The sequence below is a fragment of the Eucalyptus grandis genome, chromosome 9 (genome assembly GCF_016545825.1).
Source record: "Eucalyptus grandis isolate ANBG69807.140 chromosome 9, ASM1654582v1, whole genome shotgun sequence".
In the NCBI taxonomy this organism is placed as follows: domain Eukaryota; kingdom Viridiplantae; phylum Streptophyta; class Magnoliopsida; order Myrtales; family Myrtaceae; genus Eucalyptus; species Eucalyptus grandis.
The window spans coordinates 38,297,666-38,320,912 of record NC_052620.1 but is presented as its reverse complement, the minus strand read 5'-3'; the positions used below and the strand labels follow the sequence as shown (position 1 = coordinate 38,320,912).

The window sequence follows — 23,247 nt, the reverse complement described above, 5'->3', positions numbered from 1 at the left end:
ATCCGTCTACAATTCACGTTGTTATAAAAAAAAATGAAACACATTTGAAATTTACACCAACATTAAGAAAATAAATGATTTACATATCTCACATTGTGTTTAATCATGTCTGGTATGTAATGACTCAACTATAAATCTAGTCACTTTTAGTTTTACATTGAAAATTTATTTATATTAATTAAAACATATAAATCTAAAGGTTAAATGGTTGAAAGTAAAGAGAGCATCCTCGTAACTTCCTGAAAAATTCTGTAATGACTTGTGCTTTTCAAACTTTTTGACCCATTTTAGCCTCAACCCTTTCTCTCGCTCTGTCTTCATCCTTGGGACGTAAGAGATGCAAAATCAAGTGTAGGACACAAAATTACTTGTTGCCAACGATATACGGTTGAATGTCCGGTTCCGCACAGTGATTTCGTTGTGCAAAGCTCCACCGCAAGCTAAAACGACGCTTAACATTCCAGTGGCTCTTTTAAGCAATTTTTATGGAGTCTGGGGTCCGACATTTAGCCAGTGTCTTTTACTTTTGACTATGGGGGGACAAAGTTTGAAATTGGAAATGACGAGCAGATGATTAGTAGCTGATAATTCTTGTCTTGTCGCGGTTCTCGTCTGCTCCTATCTATAGCAAGCAACTCTGACCCAAGAAAATGGAAATCTTCGCACAGCTTTTAGGAAATGAAATGGTCAGATTCCCCAAATGTAGCCTCTCGAGTCGAATCGAGGCGAGGCCTACCCTGGGTTTTGTCTGTAAGTTCATGACTTTGACCAGCCGAGTCGACTCGCAAGCCTCCAAAAAGAGTCCTAAACTTCTCTGCCTCTCTCTCTCTCTCTCTCTCTCTCTTCGTCTCTACTTTATTTTACGTGTCTTTCTCAATGCGGACTGTTCCAACATACACGACAGCTTTCTTTTTTATTTAGGTGCCCGAGGAACAGTTAATCCTGTGGATGCTTCGTCCTAATTCGCCATATCCGTGTACCTCTTGGTCTTGATTTCCGCGTCTGCCATGCCACAAGGGCCCCTTTCCGAATTCGGTCTCCAATATTATATTTCCAAGATTAGAAAGATTACCATTAAGTCGTTATCTCAACAACCCAAAATGTCATTCTTTTCACCAATATGGAAAATTGTTATTTCTATTTGAGACGGCAGGTGATGTCCACACCGGCTTTTTGTGCTGAACCCGCGAGTAAAGAGGCTATCTATCTTACTATGTAAGATAAAGGAGATGCACTAATCTTGAATTTTCCATTAATAAATTCAAATGGAAAATTCAAACGTTGCCACAACCATCCACGATGTGTTGGACTTAGCGATCAAAACATATCAAATCCTGTATTTCTTGACGTTCGATTAGTTCAATTTATAGCTTTAACTTTTTGTCTGATAAAATACGAAAGCAATCAATCATATTTTCTTGACTTATAATTTTAGCTGTTTTGGTTTTTCCCGTAGGCTAGGAATAGTCACGAGTTCTGTGCTCGCGTGATCTTGGAATTGACCAGGGAGCGTTCCTTCGAGTCAGCTCGTTGAAATGTCAGCTAGCCCCTTGACGGCTCTTCAAAGTACCAAGCACCACAAGTGAAAAGGGGGACTTCAGCAGCCACTTTCCTCGGGAACAGACAAAGCTGTGGAAGATGACGCCTCTCTGTCTCTCTCTCCACATGTATATACTGGGAACTTGAAATGAGGTCTCTTCTCTGACGTTGTCCATTTGTCTCCCTTCTGTGCAAACACTTCTGCTTGTCCTGAGCAAGATTCTTCACTCGGAGAACAAAAACACGAAAAGGTTATTCTCTTGGTGTTCTGGGTTAAAGAATTTGCTTAGTTGTTTTCTTCCCCGAAGACCCATTTTGGCAGAAAAGAAAAAAATGGTCTTGGTTATTGGGACGAGCAGAGCATGTACTCTCCTCTCGGAGAGCTGTTCTTGGACTTCTCTTCTGGCTGTATGCTTCTACACGTCTAAAAAGGAGGGCTCTTGCTAACATTATCTGGTAATTCTCAGACTTCTTTAGATCAGAGTATCTTTGGAAGATTCTTCTGCGATTTTGTGGCTGAGGTTTGGCAGATTGCTTGTCTTTGACAAGGTTTCTCTCTGGTGATAGAGTCAGAAACTGTCTGTTGTGTAACAAAAAATGAGATCTTTAGGGGTTATTTCTCACAAAATTGGTTGTGACAGTTTACTTTGAATTGGCTAGTTCCGAGAAATTGTTATTTACTTGCTTAGGGACGAAAAGTGAGAAGGAAAATCTAGTCTCCGTATAATATAGTAGTAAGAGCCATATTGGCAGTAGGTTTAATCGATGTATATTTTCTTCCCAATAAGCAGGGGCAGAAGTTTCATTACTATTCTTGGATGATAAAATTAAGGCATTTGCTTTGCTCGCAAAGGTCAAACTCTTCAAGAACGTTGCTTTTTGAGTATGACATATGCAGACTGGTAGATGCTTGGAGGTTGAAAGAATTGATGAGACCATTAATTGTGTGTTACTGCGAGGGTGCCAAGAACTGAACTCAGGAATTAGCCAGGTCTGGTATCTTATTAAAAACGACGGGCACAGCCAGTTATTTTGATTGGTGCATTACAAGTTGTAGACATCACCTACATGCAAAATTAACTAAATACGAATATGGGTTTACATGGTTGTCACCCATCATTGAGAAGGGTGTATGGAGGAAGTTTCCGCCAACATTTGGAGGAAAACAAAACCAATAACTGTTAGCAAATGGTGCAATCCACTGCAATGAATGGAAACCTATATGTCGTCTTAATTAAGTTCAATCTCAATTTGGTGAAAGGTCACATTCTTTGCCTAGTTTCTATGTGACCTTTGTCCTTTGCTTGAACTGGAAACTCTGGATTCATCAAAACTCAGAACTATAATCCTTTGATGAAGATGTCCTCCTGTTCTTATATTTGTGTTTTAAGGGAACCCATTCTGAACATCCCATTTCCTTGTGGTGCAAAGGTCCGTATGAAGGAAACCAATTTATGAAGCGTAAGCTATATATCCGGTTCTTTTCATGAGGAAAGGCTGTTTTGTTTAAAGCACAAGTTAATGGCACCAGAGAAGTGAAAGCGAAATAATCAATAGCATGTGGAGTTTGTAGAACACGTCAAACACTGATTTACGTGAAAGAAATTGATAACACTAATGCCATGATATTCGGTGGTTTTCAGAGTAGAGATTCTTGATTTTGAGGAAGCAGAGGCCTAAATATAGTTATGGCGTATCCTGCTTGTTTAGAATCTTTGTTTCTGGTTAGTTAGCCATTCTTTAATTTCTGCAGAAAAGCTGTATTCTCTATTCTTTATTCTGGAAATGTCAAACTCTAGTTTAAGTGTTGCCAATTAATTTTTGCATGTCAAACCTCTGCTTTGAGGGGCAGGCAAATAAAATTCATACTTTGCTGGTGGTTATGTCCCTTAAATCCTCCGTCCATAAGCTTTTGCACCCGGTAACATCTCATGTCTGCTGCATTTTCAGAGTAATGATTGGTTGCTATTATGCAATGTAATTGATATCTCAACATAATATTTAAGTCTCCTGTGATTGGGTTGTGTGTTGGATTTGCAAAAAAGACATCATAATAATCTTTTCTTGTATTTTCAGAGTAATAATTGGTTGCTATTATGCAAGATATCTCAACATAATATTTGAGTCTCCTGCGATTGGGTTGTGTGTTGGATTTGCAAAAAAGACATCATAATAATCTTTTCTTGTCAATACTTCTGCATCTGCAGATCAAGGAAAAATCAGTCCCTTTGAATGGGGAGTGGTACTGTGGTGGAGGAGACACTCTCTAAGTCTTATTTCAAGGTAAATATTAGTCAGGTTTTAAAATTTTTATGCCTACGCATGAGATTGATCATTTAACGTCCTAATGTGCTGTCTGGTAACTTTGTTCCATACCTGTTATTTGGGCTGCTGTGCAGTGTTAATTATGATAATAGAGCTGCATTCCAGCTTAATTCTCTTGAATGAGAAGAGTTTCTGATCTTTGGTGCCTTTGGCTTCCAAGTAAGTGAGATGCTATTAGAAAAAATCACTAGCATTGATGAAGATGAAGCACTAAGTTGTTTCAGTTTGGAATGAACTAAGGACTGCACATTAAAAAAAGCGTGCTTAGCTTAATGTTTATTTGGAAGCATATCAGCAATTCATGGTACACATATTAAAGCTCTGTATTGATTGGTTTTTGAAGTTATCCCTATTTATCGATCCTTCCTATTTATCATTTTTCCTTTTTTCTGATTTGGTTTAATATGATGAATCTAGCTAATGATTGCAGGTCCACTCTGAAGTGTGCATAGAACTTATGAAGTCGGTTCATAGAGTATCAAGTGTTATTCCACAAATAGAGGCAGCTCGACCTCGCTCGTCTGCAATGCTTGCACTTTCCTCTTTAACTTGTGAAATCGAAAAAGCCAAGCAACTCCTCCACTACTGCAGTGAATCTAGCAAACTCTACCTGGTGGGTACCTATGAGGTTGTTCAACTCCAAAGTGATGAGGTTAAAAAACATACACTGATTTGTCAAATGCTTGTTGCTTCTGGAAAATAGCAACTTGATCAGATTCTATGTGAAAGCGATGCAGTTCAAATTAGAAAAAAGTCATGAAGGGACGAAGAAAAGGCAGAAAAGTTGGATATAGATTTTTTGGTGCATCATTAATGGGGAGAATTTTGACATGCTGTATTGACTAAACATTTGACAGTCTTTCCTCTGTATTTCTCGTTCTCTACTCAGTTCCTGGGATTACTCCTTAAAATCTACATTAGGTCTGTTGCCAAAGTATGTAGGTAGATTATATATCAAGTTCACATATTTGTTGGCTTCGTATGTGTGATGATTGTTGCAACTTTCAGGCATTAACCAGTGATGCAATAGCCAGGAGATGTCAAAGATCAAGAAATCTATTGGAGCGCAGTTTAGACGTAGTTCGTAATTCGGTTCCAGTCTTGTTGGCTATCGAGGTTGGTTGCTTTTATACTTAATGTAGAGATCTCACACAGATTCTATTTTCTTTGGGTGTTGTGTGTAGTGGGCATATTTCTGTGGCCAACATGGAAAGGACAGACTCCTTTGCAGCTTTCTGTTAAAGATCTGAGGCAACACTTTGTCCTATGCCTTCTGTCAGCCAGAAGAACAAAAATGCTGACCTTGTTTCACTGACGTGGTTTTCATCTTCTCTACATTAAGTCTTTTTGTGCATGCTTGATCTGCATGACTGAATTTGTTGCAATTTACTGACCCCAGCTTTCAATTTATGTGAAATATCCGAATTCACACCTAGTAAGGAAAACCTTCCTTAGTTGATCGCACGGACTTCTTGTCAACCTCCCCTCTCTCCCCCACGCCCCACCCCACCCCACCCCAAAAACCATAGCTAAATCCACATCTTGTCAAAAAGATTACCTATGCATTTGTTGCAGCTCTCCTGGAGTTGGCATTTTCTCCGTAGAAAGGTTCACCGGGGGTGCAGGAAATTTCTTTGGACGTGCATTCTTCTTTATGCTTGTGAGAAGGATGTTCTTAGTTGTGTATTGGAAGGTCAAACCTGGTTTCGTTCCTTTCTTTAATTTCTTTGCTTGCTTGATGCATCTGCAGATATGTCACATAGTTGACGAGCTTAGAAATGCAAAGTTTATCTTGGATCCTTCTGAAGTGGAGGCTGGAAAGGTCCTTCGTGAATCTTTAAGGCCACATTTATCCATAACTGTTCCGACAGAGAGATTGGATATTGGAGCGCTTAAATTTGCTGCTTCAAAGCTTCATATCATGTCTCGAAGAGATATCGTAATAGAGAAAAGATCAATCAAGAATCTTCTCAGAAAAGTTGGTGACGGAAACCCGGCAAAGAAAGAGAGGTTGAAATTCTTATTTTATCTCTTGGATAAGTACGGAAATTCCATTGTGACAGAGCAACAAGAGAATGCTATCCTTAGTGGTGATAAAACAAGTGAATTTCAAACCTCCAGATCCAGTAATGATGCTAAAGCTGATGTTGTCCCTCCTGATAAATTCAAATGCCCTTTGTCCCTGAGATTGATGTACGATCCCGTCACCATTGCTTCTGGAGTGACATTTGAAAGGATGTGGATCCAGAGGTGGTTCGACGAGGGTTACGATACATGTCCCAAAACAAAGGAAAAGCTGTCACATCAGTCATTGGCACCGGACAGTTTCCTGAAACATGAGATATCAAAGTGGTGTGTAGAATACGGAATTAGAAATATTGACCCAAGCAGAGGAGCAGAAACCCTTTGCTCATCGGAATCTTCAATGTCCATCAATAGCCTTGGCAGTCTTGCTCATGGATATGGAGATTCCATCTACAATCCCGACCCTTCGAATGGTAAAGTTCTAAATGACCTAAGTTCAAACTCTATTCAGAGTGATGACAGTGATCAAAGATGCGAGACTTCTACACTGAGGACCTTGAGATCTTTAGCATTACTGCCTAAACTCAAGGAACTTAAATGGGAGTCCCAATGCGATGTTGTCGAAGACACAAAAAACTATTTGGATCGTGATGATCAAGCTCTTGGGTCAGCAACATTTGAGAATTTTCTTACACTGCTTGTACAGTTTCTTGTAGACGCCCATGACCAAGGTGACCTAAAAGCTCAAAGGACTGGGTCACAGTTGTTGCTGACATATGTCAGCAAAAATAGGTATGTTATTCTCTATAGTCACCTGGAATCCGTAAATACTAGTAATGGTATCATTCCTTTTCGGGATGATGTTATGATGACACTGCTAGCTTAGGATGACATGATTGCTTGACCTCGCAAAAAATTTTCCTGGTCAGCGCTTTCAACGATGCTTCGAATATTTAGGCAGATCATTTTATGGCTGTGGGTTGCATCATACTTCACTAATGAGACATGAAAGTGTTTAAATCTATGTTAAGAAGGGAAGTGTCGTTTTTTAAGTTTTCCTTCTCTCTTTCCCATCAACTTAAATTAAGTCTAGCCTCCTGTTAAAAGCATATGCTTGCTGTCGCTTCTTTTCTGCATACATCCTGCAGAACCTGATTTCTTATTTGCTTTATTTGCTTCATGTAGATACGAAGCGACTTGTTTCGACAAAGGTGCATTCTCTCTGTTGATATCATTGCTCGACTCAGAAGTGTCTGAACAAGTTCTTGCCACGCTAGAAGTCTTGTCTGCTCATGAAAACTGCAGACCTGAGATTGCCGCATCGGGTATTCTTGGCCCCATCTTTAAAATCCTTGGCTCTCAGAACAGAATTCTTCAGGAATCTGCACTTAAGATCCTCAACAATCTGTCACATGATTGCTACGTCTGTCAGCATCTTATATATTTAGGATGCATCCCAAAGATGATTCCATTTCTTCAAAGTTCCCCTTTTACGAAGCTTGCCCTGACAATCCTGAAAAATTTGTGCAATAGCGAAGAGGCAAGCGCTTCCATTGCGGAGACTGATAAATGCATTGCTTCTGTTGCTGAATTTCTAGAGTCTGCAAGCAGTGAAGACCAAGAATATGCAGTGGCCATTCTCCACTCGGTATGCCACGAACAAGTTCGATACTGTAAGTTGGTCCTGGAGGAAAGTTTTGCAGTTTATCCTGCTCTAATCAACATAAAGACGAACGGGAGTGACAAGGCAAAGGCGAGTGCTTCCGAGCTGCTAAGGCTTTTCCAAGTTATCGAACACGATGGCTTGTGACCTGAGGCATTCTATGCCTCTTGAAAGGAAGATATATTCATTTTAGAAGAACTAATTTCTCGAGTGACCAGGGTGAAATTTAAAGGCGCATCCTGGGGACTCTGCTTTTTGACTGTGCAGTGGTAGATAATCTCCATCAACAGAAGATAGCATAGAATCTTCTCAAAGAAAGAGTTCTCATCCCGGCGAGATTCCGCATCGCTAGGGATGGATTCTTTGGCAAATTTTGCTTAGGCCAGGTCCTGACAGTAGGCTTCGTTTTTCCTCTTTGTTCTTGGGTTTCAAGCTATTTTGATAGTGTCCATGTATATAGGAATCTACATTGTCTCTGCTTCAGTTTTCTCAAGCCATGAACTCAGTGGCGTTTGTACAGTTTTGAGTTGTTATTGGCCTTGAAGCTGATCGCAGTCATCGGATGCGGAACTTGTTGCGACGCATGCAAACTAAAATGTCCTAGGTTCTTCCTATTAGAAAGTTACAGCAAGTTTTTTGCAGCATTGTGAAATCATTGTCAAATGGACAGAAATAAAATAACCTTGCACAAATAAAATATGCTCACAAGGCTACCGTCTTCGATTGTCAGATCATGTGCCTCGTATTACCGATCCATTCCTCATTCTCAGGATAAGCACTGAAGAACCACCTCGGCGCACGATCTCTTCCCAATCTTATGTGACTAACCCAGAATGGTAGATAATGAACTAGGATGATTGCTCTTTAGACCTTGAAAGCATTCAGTAATGTCCTTCCTGATGTTTTCTTGTCAGATTTCTTGCTGATGTTTTCTTTCATGTCCTTCCTTTTTTCCGGCTCAAGAGTATGCGAACCCCGAGTCCCGACCATAGCAGACTGCTCCGCAGCATGGATAACATAGAATGTGTAGGTATAGGTATGTATGTTCGGATTGAAACGCCGAGTGGTCAGATCTGCAGCAGCCGTCTATCAAATTCAAGCAGCAAATTTAGGAGCTATGGAAGGATCTTGGGTTGAGACTCTGATTTGCAATGCGACTATGATCCTATACATACCTTTCATTGCCGAAGCGACCGAATATGGAAACCTGCTGGACATTTTACCGCATGTCGAAATTGGCATTATGGAACTAATGTTGACTGCATGCGATGTATCTTCAAACGAAAGACAGTTCGACATGTCCAATCCTGCCCCGAGGTTAACATGTGAAGAAACTATTATTTTAGCATATGCTTTGACATTCATCAGTTCCGTCTTAAGCAGCAACTATGGCAAAAGGTATTCGGTGAGTCAATAAATTCAAGACTTCTCTATTTGATGTAACAAAAGTGACCATTAACCCATACATATATTTCGAAAACTTAAAGGATATTATTCTTTGGGTCGCTCTTATTTCGAGATATCTATGAGCTAATTAAACCAAAGAAACGCGAGAAACCTTGTCATAACATCGGGAGGTTGTAAACGAGGCCAGAAAGAAATTATAACATCCGGATCTCTTCTTTTTCATTCTTATCAATTACCTTGTAATTATACAATAATAAAATTGTAGGGTCAGACGGGTCGCAAAGCAGCTGGAGTAGCTCAGTTGGTTAGAGCGTGTGGCTGTTAACCACAAGGTCGAAGGTTCAAGCCCTTCCTCTAGCGCCTTCTTTCCTATTTTCATTATCAATTTTTTTTTTTTGTATCTTTTATTTTTCTTGGTCTATTTTCATCACGGATAAAAATTCCATTTATTTTTTCCCAAGTGATTAAAGATTAATTAAAATGATAGTATTATTAACTTGCAAAATTAAGTATATCCAAAGCATTGATCTATTTTCCTTTTGCTATTTTATTGTGTTGAAATCGCAATGAAATTTGAGAGTGTGTTTGTTTGAGTAAGAAAATTTTTCGCAAATTAGTTTTCTAAGTTTTCACGTGTTAGGTTTACCAAAAATAATTTATGATCAAGGAAAATATATGTTTAAAATTAGGAAAATGAGTTTTCTAACAAAAAAATGGGAAAATATTTTTTGTAAGAAAATTTCTAAAAAATATTCTATTATATCATGAAGTTTCCTCCAAAATAAATAAAATCTATAAGAAACATGTTTGTCAACGAAACATTAATAGAAAAAATTTTGTCAAAAAAATTATAATAAGGCCTGTCTTAAGTAAGACCTCCAACTACTTCATTTGAGGCTTCGTGTGGATCTCAGCATTCCTAAAAAAAAAAGGCAACAAAGTGGGTATTTCCTCTTCTATGGAATAGTCAAGGCCATCCTAAGAATGAAAGCTCCCTTCTTTGGTGAGTTAACCCTTCAGCCATCATCAAAGATCCAAAGAAGCCCTTAAAGTTAGGGGGAAACAAATTCTAAGAGAGATTTCTAAAAAGTATTTTCTTTTAGGGTTAATATCTTGAAAAACCCCAAACTGGTACACCTGTGACAAATTTACCCCAAACTATTTTTTTTACCACCAAAAACCCCAAATTAGTATACTTTTGACAAATTTACCCTAAACTTTGGTACACTTGTGACAAATTTACCCTCTCGTTAGTTTTAGTTAAATTTTCTTGTTAAATTATAAAGTTAAATAACACTTGACAATTGACCGGTATATCAATTTGTGATTTTACACTCTATTTGTCATAGTTTATAATTTTTGTGATTTTTTTGTGGTATTAATCTAATTTTTCGGAGGGTATATTAGTCATAAATTTACCAATTTGGGGTTTTTTTTGTCAAATAAATTAATTTTAGGGTAAATTTGTCATAAATGTATTAGTTTAGGGTTTTTTATAGTTAGTCAGGGTAAATTTGTCACATGTGTACCAGTTTGGGGTTTTTTATGGTCAAAAAAATAGTTTAGGGTAAATTTGTAACAAGTATACCAGTTTGAGGTTTTTTAAGGTATTAACCCTTTCTTTTATGACGAAATTTTCTCCAAAACATGAAAAGGTCTATAATAAATATGTTTATCAGCGAAACAAAAAAATAAAATTAGCAGACAGTATTAATTTTTGTGAAGATAACAATAAAGAGGTAAGATGATGATGGGTTTTATTCACCCCGTGTTTGCGGCTTTTTCAATTTTTTCAAACAGCAAAAGCGCTCCAGTCGGATACCGTCGATCCTACTCTCTCTCTCTCTCTCCGGCTGTTTCCGATGGCGACGGAATCGTCGGAAGGAGAGGACGAAGGGAAGATCACCGGCGGCAACCCCGTGCTCGCCGTCGACGACGACCTCCGCGAGATGGGCAAGAAGGCCGTCTGGAGCGTCAGCTCCTGCAAGCCCGGCAACGGCGTCTCCTCCCTCCGCGACGACAACCTCGACACTTACTGGCAGTTCTCTCTCTCTCTCTCTCTCTCTCTCCGTGTTCTCTGTTGGCAGGAGGGAATTGGGGAATTGATCGTTTGGGTTTGTTTTGTGGTGGTGGTTCTCTTGGGAGGTGATGCAGATCCGACGGCGCGCAGCCGCATCTGGTGAACGTTCAGTTTCAGAAGAAGGTGAAGCTCCAGGTTCGATTCTTCAGTGATTCCTCATTTTAAAAATCCAAACTTTCCTGCGTTTTTTAAAGTTGTGAGTGTGAATTGTGGTCTTTGGGACTTGATTTCGGTTGAAGATGGTGGCCCTCTACGTGGATTTCAAGCTTGACGAGAGTTACACGCCCAGTAAGATCTCGATTCGTGCTGGGGATGGATTCCACAATCTGAAGGTTGGTTTGTTTTTTTTTTTTTTGGTGGATTCGGACGAGCTTTTGAGTTTGGCGTGATTGATTATGTGTAGTTTCCATTGATTCCATGATAAATTTGATTGCTTGAGTGAGTAGAAAGTCGGGTCGTTTCGCCGGTTAATGTTTTTTGTTTTCTTGTTTCAGGAGATAAAGACGGTGGAACTTTTGAAGCCGTCCGGGTGGATTCCTATATCTCTATCTGGAAATGATCCTCGGTGAGTTCTGAAAGCACATCAGGTCATGTTCCTGTAGTTAAGCGATGCTAGATAGTTCACTGCTGCTTTCTATGTATGATTTAATATGAATATGACATCATACAAAAGACAGCAGCATTTTCAGAGAAATTTTAGCTGGAAAGATAGGGGTGTGTCATGTCCTGGAACCTTTCTGCTGGTCGTTGTTGGTGCCAATTGTCGTCATGCTTACCTTGTATAACAGCCGGGGTCAATTTAGGATCACCTCTTTTCCTGGAATGCAATGGGAGCTGGTTTATGAATATGATCATATGATATAGAACTATCTGTTGATATGTCCAGTACTTTTAGGACAGAAAACTAACAGGGAACTTTTCTGCTGGGACACAGAAATGATTTTTAACTGAAAATTGCTGAACATAGAGATTTTCTGCTAGATTGTTCAAAGGATTACTTGTTATGAATCTTTCAAGCATGTTATTGGCCCTTCGTAGACTTCCTGCTGTCTTCTTTTGGCACCGTCAGATCCGTAAGGTACTTAAGAATAGATTACATGCATTTTCTTGCATATTTGGTCGGTTGAAGCAATGTGGGGTTGGTCGGCAACATGGATACTTCAAGAACTGGAAACCATGTGCAGTGTCATATGATTCTCAGTTTTGGTTACACACTTTATTGATATCCATATGTTTGTAGAGAGCACCTGAGACATAGTTTTATTTCTTCCCTTGCATTGGTTTTCTTGGAGTATCATTGTTGCAGACTCAAAAGGTTTTGTTAAGTATTTATATATCACTTCTTTGTGAGTTTTCTCTTTTTCTCTTGAGTAATAAGGAAGTGTTTGGACAGGGAAACTTTCGTCAACACTTTTATGTTGCAAATAGCGGTGTTGTCAAATCACCTGAATGGACGAGACACACATGTGCGGCAGATCAAAGTTTATGGTCCTCGACCGTGAGTTCATTGATCATCATTAACTCATAATTGTTCGGCTTTTGATTTTTCATCGTTGCATCAAGGACGACTTATGGGCTACTTCTGGGAAGAACCATACTGTCATCTGTCCTGACCTCAAAGCCAAACACTCTCTGGTTTGGCTATGGTGTCTTCTTGCACATTTCCAAGATTTTAACTTCTCTTTTTCACGCTGCATGACAGGAACCCATTTCCACATCAGCCTTTCCAATTTACATCGACAGAGTTTATCACTTACTCCTGCGTGAGATGAGAAACGAGAATCTCCAGATTAAAAGGGGATGAGAAATGTAAGATCTTGTGCTTCAAGGGCCCTTGAAGAGTGTCTTTTGGGAATGCGAGTTACATGGCTTTATTCTCTACCCTCGAGGCCATCCTGATATCTTCCTACATACCCAGGTGAGACTTCACTGGTGCAAGCGATCCAGTGCAGGGGCAGTGCCCATCCACAAGCTTACAGATTAATTGGAGAGTGGGCAGCAAAGAGAGACATGAATGATATTTTCAGTTTCTTCTCATTATTGCTTTAGCAGACTGTTGAAATTGCAACCATGTTGATGCTCTGGCGACCTGGCGACCTTCATCTATTGATGCTTGTTGTTGATTGAGCCTCCAAGTTCAATTGAGTTCGGAGAGTTAAATTACTTTCTAGTGCACGCTGCCTTGTCATCATCTGTTCTGTTTAAAAGTGAAGCCTGCCGTAGCGCCTTTTCCCAGTAGTGTGCTGTAATCGTCGTTTCTCTTTCTATGGTCCGGAGTTGGCATTTTTCAGATTTTCGAGTTGATTTCAAAGGCCATTTGGTGTATTGCACCCCTTATTCTAGAGCCAAGAGGTCATCGTCATCGGTTGAAGTCTCCTCGTAAGCGATGTGAAATAGAGTTTAGCCCAAAAAAGAAGGAACATTTACAGATGAATTCACGTACTCAATGGTTGCCCTTTGAGTAGGTGCGCGTTTGTTTCTCCCAGTCGATCCTCATAACCCTGCTATCCGGCAAAGGTTTGGAGTCCTTGCGCAAAACATCCCCATGAAACATAATCTTATAAATGCGAAGGAAAATTTGCCTGGAGAGTTGGAATAGAAACAACCTAGGTAGATCGAACAAAAAGAAGGAAAGCAGAAAGAGGGAAGGTCTGTCCGCAGCAAAAGAAGAAGCCGAAGGTGAGAAGACAGCGCCAAAAGGGCGAGGGGGATGCATCCTTTTCCAGGGCATGGTCTTTATTAACTCTATTGCGAAACTTGCATTTTCGGCGATCATATATCATACTTGCAAGGAGCAAAATGCTCAGATTCTCAAGCACAGGCAAAGACTAACATCGGATTTGTTTACTTCTTCTGGTCCTCACTTTCACACCTAAGCTTGAAAGGAAGCACCCTCTTTTTACGCTTCTATGGCAGCGGGAAAGGAAAGGAGCCCTATTGGCTTTGGTCACGGGTCAAATTAGAGTACTTCAACATGGAAGCCGAAATCCCATCTAGGACGTAATCAGAACCCTATCTCCATTAAAGATGGAAATGCAGCGGGTGGTAATATAAGGTATGAATTCACAACCCTATTTCCATTAAAGATATGCCGCCGGAGCACTAACTAGGATGTAATCAAAAGCTCAGAGGTTCCAAGAGTTTTGATAATTAAGAGTCAAGTAGCCAGCTAATAAAAATACATCCAAAGTGCGCTAGACCTTGGGAGACTTGATTAAGGCAATGCCATACAAACATAACATACAAGTTTTCAGTTTCACAATCCCCAGCTTCGATAGAGTAGCTATGGATGCTCAGCGAAGATTCTCCGCTGTTGATTGGCCATACAAACTTCCACATGTAATGATTATGCTTGAGCATTTGCTTGAGTTAAATAGTAAACACTGTCCATGGCGTCCAGCTTAAGTGTCATGTCATTCACACGCTGGCTTGGTGTCAAAGCTACTCAAGCAGATAGCAAAGGCTTGCAAAGCAGATAGTGGATAGCGGTAATCCATCGTAAAGATGTCTTTCCCAATCTTTCCGAATTGTAGGATTACCTTCTCTTGCTCTGCAGCTGAAATTTTGTGGGAGGGATCAACAGCAGCCACCAACTGAAAGTTCTTAACAGATGCAACTGTAACGCGTCCCCGGAAATTCAAACACCAGCACTGAAGCTGCTCATGCCACCTAGGTGCCTTGTTTTTGAGAACCAGTGGGTCGCCCGCCCCCGGAACAGGAACTGGAATATCTAAGAGACTTGTGGAGCTAAATTCTGTGACCTTGTCTTTTCCTTTTGAGGCAGGTGACAGAGAAGATGGTTCATCGAATGAGTGGGTGAACAAGCTTGGTGTTGGGACACTACCACCTTCCTGAAGGCAAGAGATAGGAATGGAGTCCATTTCACAATGCATCCTCCTCGGCCCTCTAGTGCGGAGGACATTCAATTCATAAGAGACGGTGCCTACACTGTAGTTACATGCAGAAACTCTTGGAGACACCTGCTTAGAATTGAATCTTCTATTCAACCGACTGTTTGATTGAATAGCCGCTTCACATGGAGGTTGGGTGTCATATATGGTAAACTTGGTTCCCAGAAAATTAGACCTAAAAGATCAATCCCAAGAGATCATTATATGAAGCAAATATGATAGGTGGATAGAGAAAAGTACAGGTTAGTTCAAACTTGCCTCAATTTTCCTACATATGTACTGCTGGCCCGAGAAAAATCATCTGCAACCAGAGATATAACAAAATCTGTGCATGTGGCCCTCCGAATCTTTCTGGCAGCTAACAACATTTTATCTTTCTCATCCTCAGCTGTCAATATGAACAAAGTGAATGAGATAATCTGAGCAGCTTAAGAAATCAACAATTTTATAGGCAAGAAAGGCTGGTGCTTCCATCTTCATGAAAAGGAAGGAGGCAGAATCTCAACATTGGTTACAATGGAGACTCCCAGTCACAACATTCTCTTCACAGCTATATAGAATGAACTCCATCAGGTTCAGCTATTAAGAAGCAATTGCACCACACTTATGTATTGTTTACAAATTAAAGCAGATGGACTGATCCGGCCACACTCTCCATATAAATTTCGAATGACCATGATCAATAGCAAGCTTTCTTCTAGAAATCATCTACATCTTTACAACTCAGTTCTACACTTGGCAAATAGCATCTATTGGGGATGAGCTTCAATGCACTGGACATGGGGAGTACCTTAAGTTGTGTAGACTAGACTATAGTACGTATCTACTATAGATTTTTTATTTTTTTTTTATTTTTTTTTATTTTGGCGTGCAGGGACCAACAACGCAATGTCTTAGGACGGCTAAACTGTACTTTGGGTTATGTAGTAAAATGGGCATGATTGACATCCAGATTCTGGGTCAAGGAATATAGCTTGGAGTTACCTTCATCATCCACTACACTGCATTCAAGACCTATGCTAGAGAATGTAACCAAGGTAAAGAACCTATGCAAGTCTGTAATTGCTCAAAACTATATATATACACACACACCAAGAGCAGTCACAGCTTCTAGGGGTTAGACTAAGCAAATTCTCTATTCCAGCTCAACTATGTCAATCTCCTCTTTGCTTTGGCCTTTTCTCATCTATCACTCATTGTTTCTTATACAAATAGGAGTGCTAAAACGCCAATAAGTTCCAATTCAACCGAAAGGAAGGAAGGGGACCAATCCATTTTGAGTTATATGGCTATTGCTAGAGAAATCTTCTACCTTGTAAGCCAGAGTTCCCCATATCAAAGAGTACAATGAATCACAACGGCAGGGTAAAATTCATGTGGAGCAATCCATATATAATTTCTGTTGATTCTCTAAAAATTTTGAAAAATCTCAAGATGCACAGACCTGACAATTTTTAAAGCAGAATAACAAGAGAAGAATCAGACTTACAAGGAACCAAACCAAAGTACAACAAATAAGTAGAAGTAGCTCTGTCCCTTTTGATAAAGCACTGGATTGGACATTCGCGAGGTCCAGGCTGTTTGTCATGCAATCGAAAGTTAGCAAAAAAAAATTGTGAAAGAATGCGAAGAAAATCAACAAAGTAGAACCCATCATTTGATAAATTGACATGGACTATTACCTGCTTTAAGGATATAGGAAAGGTCAGCTTTCCACATTGCTCAGGAGTTTTAACAATCTCTTTGGTGATCTCTCTCCACGACTTGCAAACCGATGCGCAAGCTACCACCACAGCACGAGAAGGCCACAATGTCTCGCTCTCTTCGACTCTCTGAATGATGTCCAGCAGCAACTCGGGTGGCAGGTTCGCCCACCGCCCTTGTTCAACCGACATCGGAGGTGGTGCCGCGTGATCCGGGGCTATGTGTGATCGTGTACGGCTACACCAACGCCTCCCTTCCAATCCCCGCCTCGACACATTACCGATCCCGCCCTTCATCTCTTTCAGCTCACGGACAAAGTTTTTTAAGGACATTTTAATTCGACCGCACCAAATTCAACCTTCTCGGACAAACTGCCACCCTGGAGCAAAACTCAAAGGATCAATACGCCAAAATCCAGTACAGTCAATCCAAAATGCAGGATGCAAATCAGACAATCCTCAGATTTTCGCAAGCCTCCGGCCTCCAGTCAGTACCACTGAACTCAGATCATGTTATTAGAGTTCTAAAGTTACTCCAAACTAAGAAACCGTAAGAACCAAATCAGTGTCTCTCAACTACGGCCCCAGCTACATCCTCCGGCGAAGATTTCCTACCGCGATTCGAGCATAAACATCGCAGACTACAGCCGGATGAAATCAAACCTCTATAATCTAACAGCGACTCGGAAAAACACACTCCGAACACAAAAAATCAAGTCACTCTTTCCGCGATACAGCGCTAATCAGTGCTCGGAACGACGAACAGCGCAGACAATCCGCTGGTTCGCCGGCATTGCTCGAGGACTAACCTGCTCCCGCGAAGCGGACAGATCCGAACCCGCACCGTTCCAGAACCAGCTCGAGCGCCAAGCTACATTCGGAGCATCCGGAGGAAACAGATCCGGAACGACACCGAGAGGCCTTCCTCGTTCGAGAGCGAGATCAGATCGAGACGAGGAACCCCGGGGGCTGAAACTCCCCACGCGCGATTCCCGCGGCTGCGCGAGCGAGAAGAGCGCTTGACCGGCCCCAGCTCCGGTCCCTCACCGCCGCCGTCATCTCCGCCACCGCCGCCGGAGCGCCACCGCGACCACCGCCGCCGCCGTCGAAGATCTCGAGAACACAGTGGTTTCTCTCTCTACTCTTTCTCTCGCTTTCTCTCACTCGCTCGCTCGCTCGTTCGCTCTCTCTCTCTCTCTTAAAACGGATCCAAGGCTCCTTCCATTTTTCGGTTGTTGTGAAATAAAAGTTGATTAAATAAAAATATTTCGTTTTAAAAGGTCATAAATTACGGGGACATTGGTATGAGCGAAACACGTCACGTTCGTCTGATTCTTACTTTTTAACTCTGAAGCTCCGTTTATTTTATTGAGAAATTAAAATTATTATTTTAAAATATTTTCTTATTTCACGGACAATGAAAATATATTTTGTTTATTCATTCACCTTTATAAGAAATGCATACTATCAAACGGAACAAAAAAGGAGCAAAAGTTTCAAATTTTCGATTTCCACCTAATTTTACCTCGTTAAAATAATTGAGAGTCGATACTGATCGTTACCATTTTGTGATTATACCTTCTTTTTTAAGATCTCGATCATGCTACATAAAAACTGTTTTTGGGTCGGGATAAAATATAAGATAGAGGGAAGAGAGAACAGTTATGTAGAGAAAATTTCTTGATTAGTTTTGAATTGTTGATCGAACTATGTCAACATTCTCGCCTCGCTAATAGGAAAAGGAGAACTTTTCTCAACTTGCATTGACCAACCGCGTCATGCATACTTTGGCCAAAACACCATGTTCGCCTATTTTTTTTTTTTTTTGTATGCTAGGCATATTCCTAAACTTATTTGGAGCTTGATGGGCCCCTGAGGGGCCCATTTGAAAAAACCTCATAAACCCATAAATCAATTATCCAAAAGTGGAGGGGTCTTACCTCCCCATTCTCACGTGGAAATGGGGCCATTAAGGCTAGCCCCAGTGGTTCACTTTTCATTTAATCCATATATACTCAATACTTTAGTTGTAGGCAACCTAACTTTAAAGTAAAAAAAAAAGGAGAAATTAGTTGTGAAATATGTCCCCAAAAATGAACTTTTGACTTTCTATTAAGAAGCTGTAATTTTGTAAAATTTCTTAATTGTCCACCCAATGAAATAATTAATTTTATCCCCATATCCTATGCGCGAGGAAATTTAGAATGCTTCTCTTATTTCGAACTTTAAAGCCTCAGATGAATTTCAAATACTTGGATTTTTGAGCTCAAGTCTTTTGGACATGCATTGATATCGCAAACGTGGCATGCTCAAACCCTATCCAAAGACTTTTTTAATAAAATCGACGTGGCGCCACATTAATTGAAGATGTCCAACCATATCTTTAAATAATTGCGAGGATGTATCCCTCTCACTTTTTTGCCCACGTTTTTTTGGATTAAATAAGGCATCCGATTTAGCAAATTGAAATTTTTCTAAAATGGAATCTCCAGCAAATACAATTATTTTTTGCCTGAAAAAGCTTCAATGGGATATTTTGAAATTAAAGGATTTTTTTTTTTTTTGGGGGGAGGGGGGAGTAAATGCCTGTGAAATCAAATTTATAAATAAAATTTTCTATCTTTGGAGGAGTAAATGACGATGAGAAGAGGCAATAACATGGCGGGTGGGGTCAAGACATGGCACGTGGGTCAAGACCAAGTGGCTCGGTCCGATTTGCGGTCCGAATTTGGTGCGGTGGGCCTGCAGTGCAACCTGGAATTGGCCCAAATGATTGATCAAGTGACGGAGTGGGAAAATGAAAAAAAAATCATACAAGGGCCACAATGACTATATATATATATATATATATAAAGGAAGGAAATTGAGGATCGCTTACTCGGCGCTTAGACTTAATGTACGTTTATTTCACAAAAAAAAAAAAAAAAAACTTAAAATTTGCCGTAAAATGGTTAGTTATATTGCTTTGAAAAGTAATTAATAAATAATATTTTTATTATCGACAATAATTTATAAAAAAACTATTTTCATGGGTGATGAATATAATTTGCATTCATCTATTTTTATAAACGATGATCATTTTTCGAAATTGCTTTTCAAAATCTTGAGTTTTCTATGAAGTAAATGCACCTTTAGGATATTTTTGTTTCGCAAAAAATTAACGATGCAAAAAAAATTTCCTAAAAATGATCGCTTCTATTGTTTATGAAAATGAATAAATGAAAAAAAAAAAAATTCATCGTTCTTGAAAAATATCTAGACATTAATTGCTATCGATAACAAAAAAAAAGAAAATCAAACTAGTTATTTCAAGTGATATAGTTGATTATATTTTACATAAATGTTTTCCCAAAATAATTCATTTTCGGTCCTTGTATTACTTAAAAAAAATTAGCCAATGAAATTATTTTCTCTATTAGCAAAAATTTATGTCTAAAAATTTTCAAACCTAGGTGATGGCTGGTGATCGGCTACAAGCGAGGTCACCTTTGTCGGGATCTGGCGAGGGCAATGCAGGTGTGGATAATTTTTGCAATTTCTTTATTTTTTTTCCTTTGTCTTCCTACCCCTACTTTCGGTTGGCCGATAGACTAGGATGAAATTGATCAACCTGAAAGCTCTAATTGATTAGTATAAATATAATAAATTTATGACTTTTTTGACAATTTACTTGTGAGGCGGGAAGAGGGGGGGGAAAAGCAATTCACTTTATTTATTTAGGAGGCTGTGAACCCGGCTTTGGCTTTGACTTTGCTTTTGCGCACGGCGCTCTTTTTCTTGCCGCTAAGATTCTGTCGGAAAGCAAAATATCGAATCGCATCACCGAACTTTTTTCCCGGGCACGCCCTTCTAATTAGCTTTTTAACCGAAATTTAGCTTGGCATAATGTCGTAAAGGTGCCCCCCAGCACCGGGTGCGTTCCATGTTTTCGTCTCCACGCTTTTGCTTTTTCGTGAGTAAAAAAGTTAAAGAGCAACGGGACGGGGTGAGGACGAATTGACGTGACAAAAGGACGTGGTGGAATCTTGCTGCCCGCCGCTTTCGAGCGGCGATGCGTCGGGAAATGAAGATATTTTCCTTAGCCAGTAAGGTTAGCGAGTGCTCCAGAGACATTCGTTAACGACATTTTGAGAAGAGACTGACCTTTTATGTGTTGGAACCTAGGATCTCTCTTTACGTGATGAATGATTGACATATACATAGGAGAAGTTTGACAACTGATGCCCTAATTCTAAGAAAATCGAAAAGTCCAAACCACTCAGATACTTAGTTTCACTCACCCTTATTAGTGAAGTTGTGCTTCTACTCAAGAATTAGACTAGACTACTCATAGAAATAGGTCCAATTCCAATGGAAACAAGTTCGGTTCCCAATTCCAAGTTTTTAGAATCGGTATGTGCGAGTAGATTTCATGTTCTGGGTGTTGAGCCTACCCATCCATTCACTCACTAGGAACCGATTAGAACTTAAGGAAGATGATTTATTATTCTTAAATAAGCTTAATGTCCATATTGCTTGATATTTCTATTTGTTTTGTATCAATATTTTACTTTGAGCCATTTTGTTACTCATACTATTTTGTTATAATTACTATTTGTGTTGGTTTTAGTAAAAATGAAGCTAAAAAGAAAAAATGGTTTTCAAGTGGACCCTCATGTAAGGACAACCCCATTACATGATCAAGAAATGACCGAACTAACAATATAGGTTCAAAGTCAATTCTAAAGATAAACATATCAGGTTTCAAATTTCAAAAATTGAAAACCGATTCTAATAAATAGGTTTTAGGTTTCAGATCTGAAACCTACCCACCTTGAAACTGATTATCCATATTTATCAGTAAAAATTTTGGCATATCAAATAGCTAGCTCATTTAGATATGTCGATTTTTCTTCCTTTATGATAACAAACTCACAAGACTCAATTACTCTCTTTGTACACCTTTGCAAATATGTCATGGACTCAACCAATGATTTCATTAAGTCACGGTACAATTGAAAACAATCGCAATCATAATATGCAATAATAATCCCCATAGAACAGGGGCAATTGGTTGGGTCGATAGAAGATTTCCGACTTAGAAAATGGAGATATTTTATCTGAATCTCTCGTTTACCGCATGCAAGCTTCTCTGAATCATATGCCATCTGACCGTAGATTTATTTATTTCGTGGGGCTCGTCGGGTGCTCCATCGATCTTCAATTCGATGATGTGAAGCGCAAAAAAGATCTCGGGCAAAAGGCTTAACCTACTTTAAGCAGGATTATCAATATCAACTCGTACCCAAAGAAAAGGACGGTCTTGTTGGTAGTAACCAATTGTGTGATTTCTATCATCAATGGGTACGACTATCCCATCGATCATATCTCATGGCGGGTGAAGTTAAGTCTTTCCCATTTCTAAATTCCAATCGAGCTTCGACCACAAAAAAAAAAAAAAATCTAATCGAGCCTTGTTTTTTCAATTGTTTTTTTTTTCTTCCCATAAAAAGGTAAGATGGACTGGGGAAAGCGAGACATGCTTGGCTACAAAGGTTTCAAATAGAACCACATAAAAAAAAAAAATCAATTCTTTAGATCCAATTTCTGAAAAAACTAGAAGGTTTTGCGTGAACGTGTTAGGAATGGAAACACCATGATGGTATGCACGTTGGAGGGGGTGGGGGGAGTCATCATTGAAACGTTTTCCCTCCCCTTGCCCTAAAATTGGTGAGGGATGGTGGAGCCCCATTCTCTCTCGCTTTCTGATCGTCGCCGTCCCGGTGTCGTAGCCCAATCTCGTCCTCTTATTCTTTTGTTGTTACGTGTTTCTTTTTTTGCTCTCGTGTCGTTTTCCTTTTCGGTTTCTTGTAAGTTGGTGTGGTGGGTGAGGGACGATCCCGCGAGTCGGCCGTCCCCTGCCTTCCGCCCAGCCAATCCTGCATTTCTAATTTCTCCCACAACACTAGGGCGAAGTTTGGTTTCAAAGTAAAAATGAGAAGCTAAGAATCGGATTGGCTTTAAGTTCTAGGACATGCTGGATAAATTTTAGATCTTAAAAATTGGATTATCTGTTTCGAAGAGTAGATTCTAAGTGTCTAAATTTCACCTAGAACTCGGAACAATTCTCTATATTTTTATTGTTCTATGTCTTCACGTAATCTCGTGGTATTTTATGATGTTCAATGATGAGTGTATAATTTAAAATCACTAATATGTGCTTCCATTTTTTTATTATATTTATAAACAAGAATTTTGCTTTGTTGATATTTTATAATGTTTGTGTCTAAACTTGAGTTGTGATCATTAGATGTGATGATTTAATACAACAAGTGTAACCTAACTAGACTCTGAAATCTATAACGGGATAGGTTTCGGTTTCTAGATATGTAGGGTAGATTTCATGTTTAAAAAATTAGGGAACCTGTTCTTGGAACCATTTACTCCTATCCCACATTGCCTCAATTGATGTCGCTTCTCATTTAGAAGAAGTTCAAAAGATTATGATTAGGTGGGGATGTAACACGATTAAGAGATTCGAGACCATGTTTGCCCGACCAGTATTTTTGGAAAAAAATTCGGACTTTCGAGGGAAAGGATCTAGTCTAACAATTG

The 23,247-nt window shown here is 39.6% G+C and overlaps 3 protein-coding genes and 1 non-coding gene across 8 annotated transcripts; 3 read left to right on the top strand and 1 right to left on the bottom strand.

Moving 5' to 3' along the window:
* The first annotated feature begins 1,588 nt into the window (after positions 1 to 1,588).
* On the top strand, positions 1,589 to 8,193 carry LOC104419732 (U-box domain-containing protein 5). Of its 2 annotated transcripts, XM_039301294.1 has the most exons (7): positions 1,589 to 1,995; positions 3,747 to 3,822; positions 3,939 to 4,023; positions 4,295 to 4,477; positions 4,873 to 4,980; positions 5,615 to 6,681; positions 7,075 to 8,193. In XM_039301294.1, the coding sequence occupies exons 4-7, from the start codon at positions 4,322 to 4,324 to the stop codon at positions 7,697 to 7,699; spliced, it is 1,956 nt and encodes a 651-aa protein (XP_039157228.1). In that variant the 5' UTR covers positions 1,589 to 1,995; positions 3,747 to 3,822; positions 3,939 to 4,023; positions 4,295 to 4,321; the 3' UTR covers positions 7,700 to 8,193. The 2 variants fall into 2 exon arrangements, with proteins under 2 accessions (XP_039157228.1, XP_010029787.1); XM_010031485.3 differs by lacking the exon at positions 3,939 to 4,023.
* A 1,052-nt stretch (positions 8,194 to 9,245) lies between these two features.
* On the top strand, positions 9,246 to 9,319 carry TRNAN-GUU. Its single transcript has one exon. It is a non-coding gene; the product is annotated as a tRNA-Asn (tRNA).
* A 1,400-nt stretch (positions 9,320 to 10,719) lies between these two features.
* Positions 10,720 to 13,274, top strand: LOC104419730 (anaphase-promoting complex subunit 10). Of its 4 annotated transcripts, XM_010031481.3 has the most exons (7): positions 10,720 to 11,000; positions 11,114 to 11,174; positions 11,279 to 11,371; positions 11,534 to 11,604; positions 12,433 to 12,537; positions 12,742 to 12,848; positions 12,958 to 13,274. In XM_010031481.3, exons 1-6 carry the CDS (start codon positions 10,822 to 10,824, stop codon positions 12,809 to 12,811), a joined length of 579 nt encoding a protein of 192 aa, XP_010029783.1. In that variant the 5' UTR covers positions 10,720 to 10,821; the 3' UTR covers positions 12,812 to 12,848; positions 12,958 to 13,274. The 4 variants fall into 4 exon arrangements, with proteins under 4 accessions (XP_010029783.1, XP_010029784.1, XP_039157482.1 ...); XM_010031482.3 differs by having other exon boundaries at positions 11,114 to 11,162; positions 12,742 to 13,274; XM_039301548.1 differs by having other exon boundaries at positions 12,742 to 13,274.
* An 823-nt stretch (positions 13,275 to 14,097) lies between these two features.
* Positions 14,098 to 17,870, bottom strand: LOC104419729 (tubby-like F-box protein 5). Its single transcript, XM_010031479.3, has 5 exons — positions 17,463 to 17,870; positions 16,633 to 17,033; positions 16,440 to 16,527; positions 15,209 to 15,338; positions 14,098 to 15,125 (listed from the first exon to the last, which is right to left on the bottom strand). Exons 2-5 carry the CDS (start codon positions 16,984 to 16,986, stop codon positions 14,453 to 14,455), a joined length of 1,245 nt encoding a protein of 414 aa, XP_010029781.1. The 5' UTR covers positions 16,987 to 17,033; positions 17,463 to 17,870; the 3' UTR covers positions 14,098 to 14,452.
* Positions 17,871 to 23,247: the final 5,377 nt, after the last annotated feature.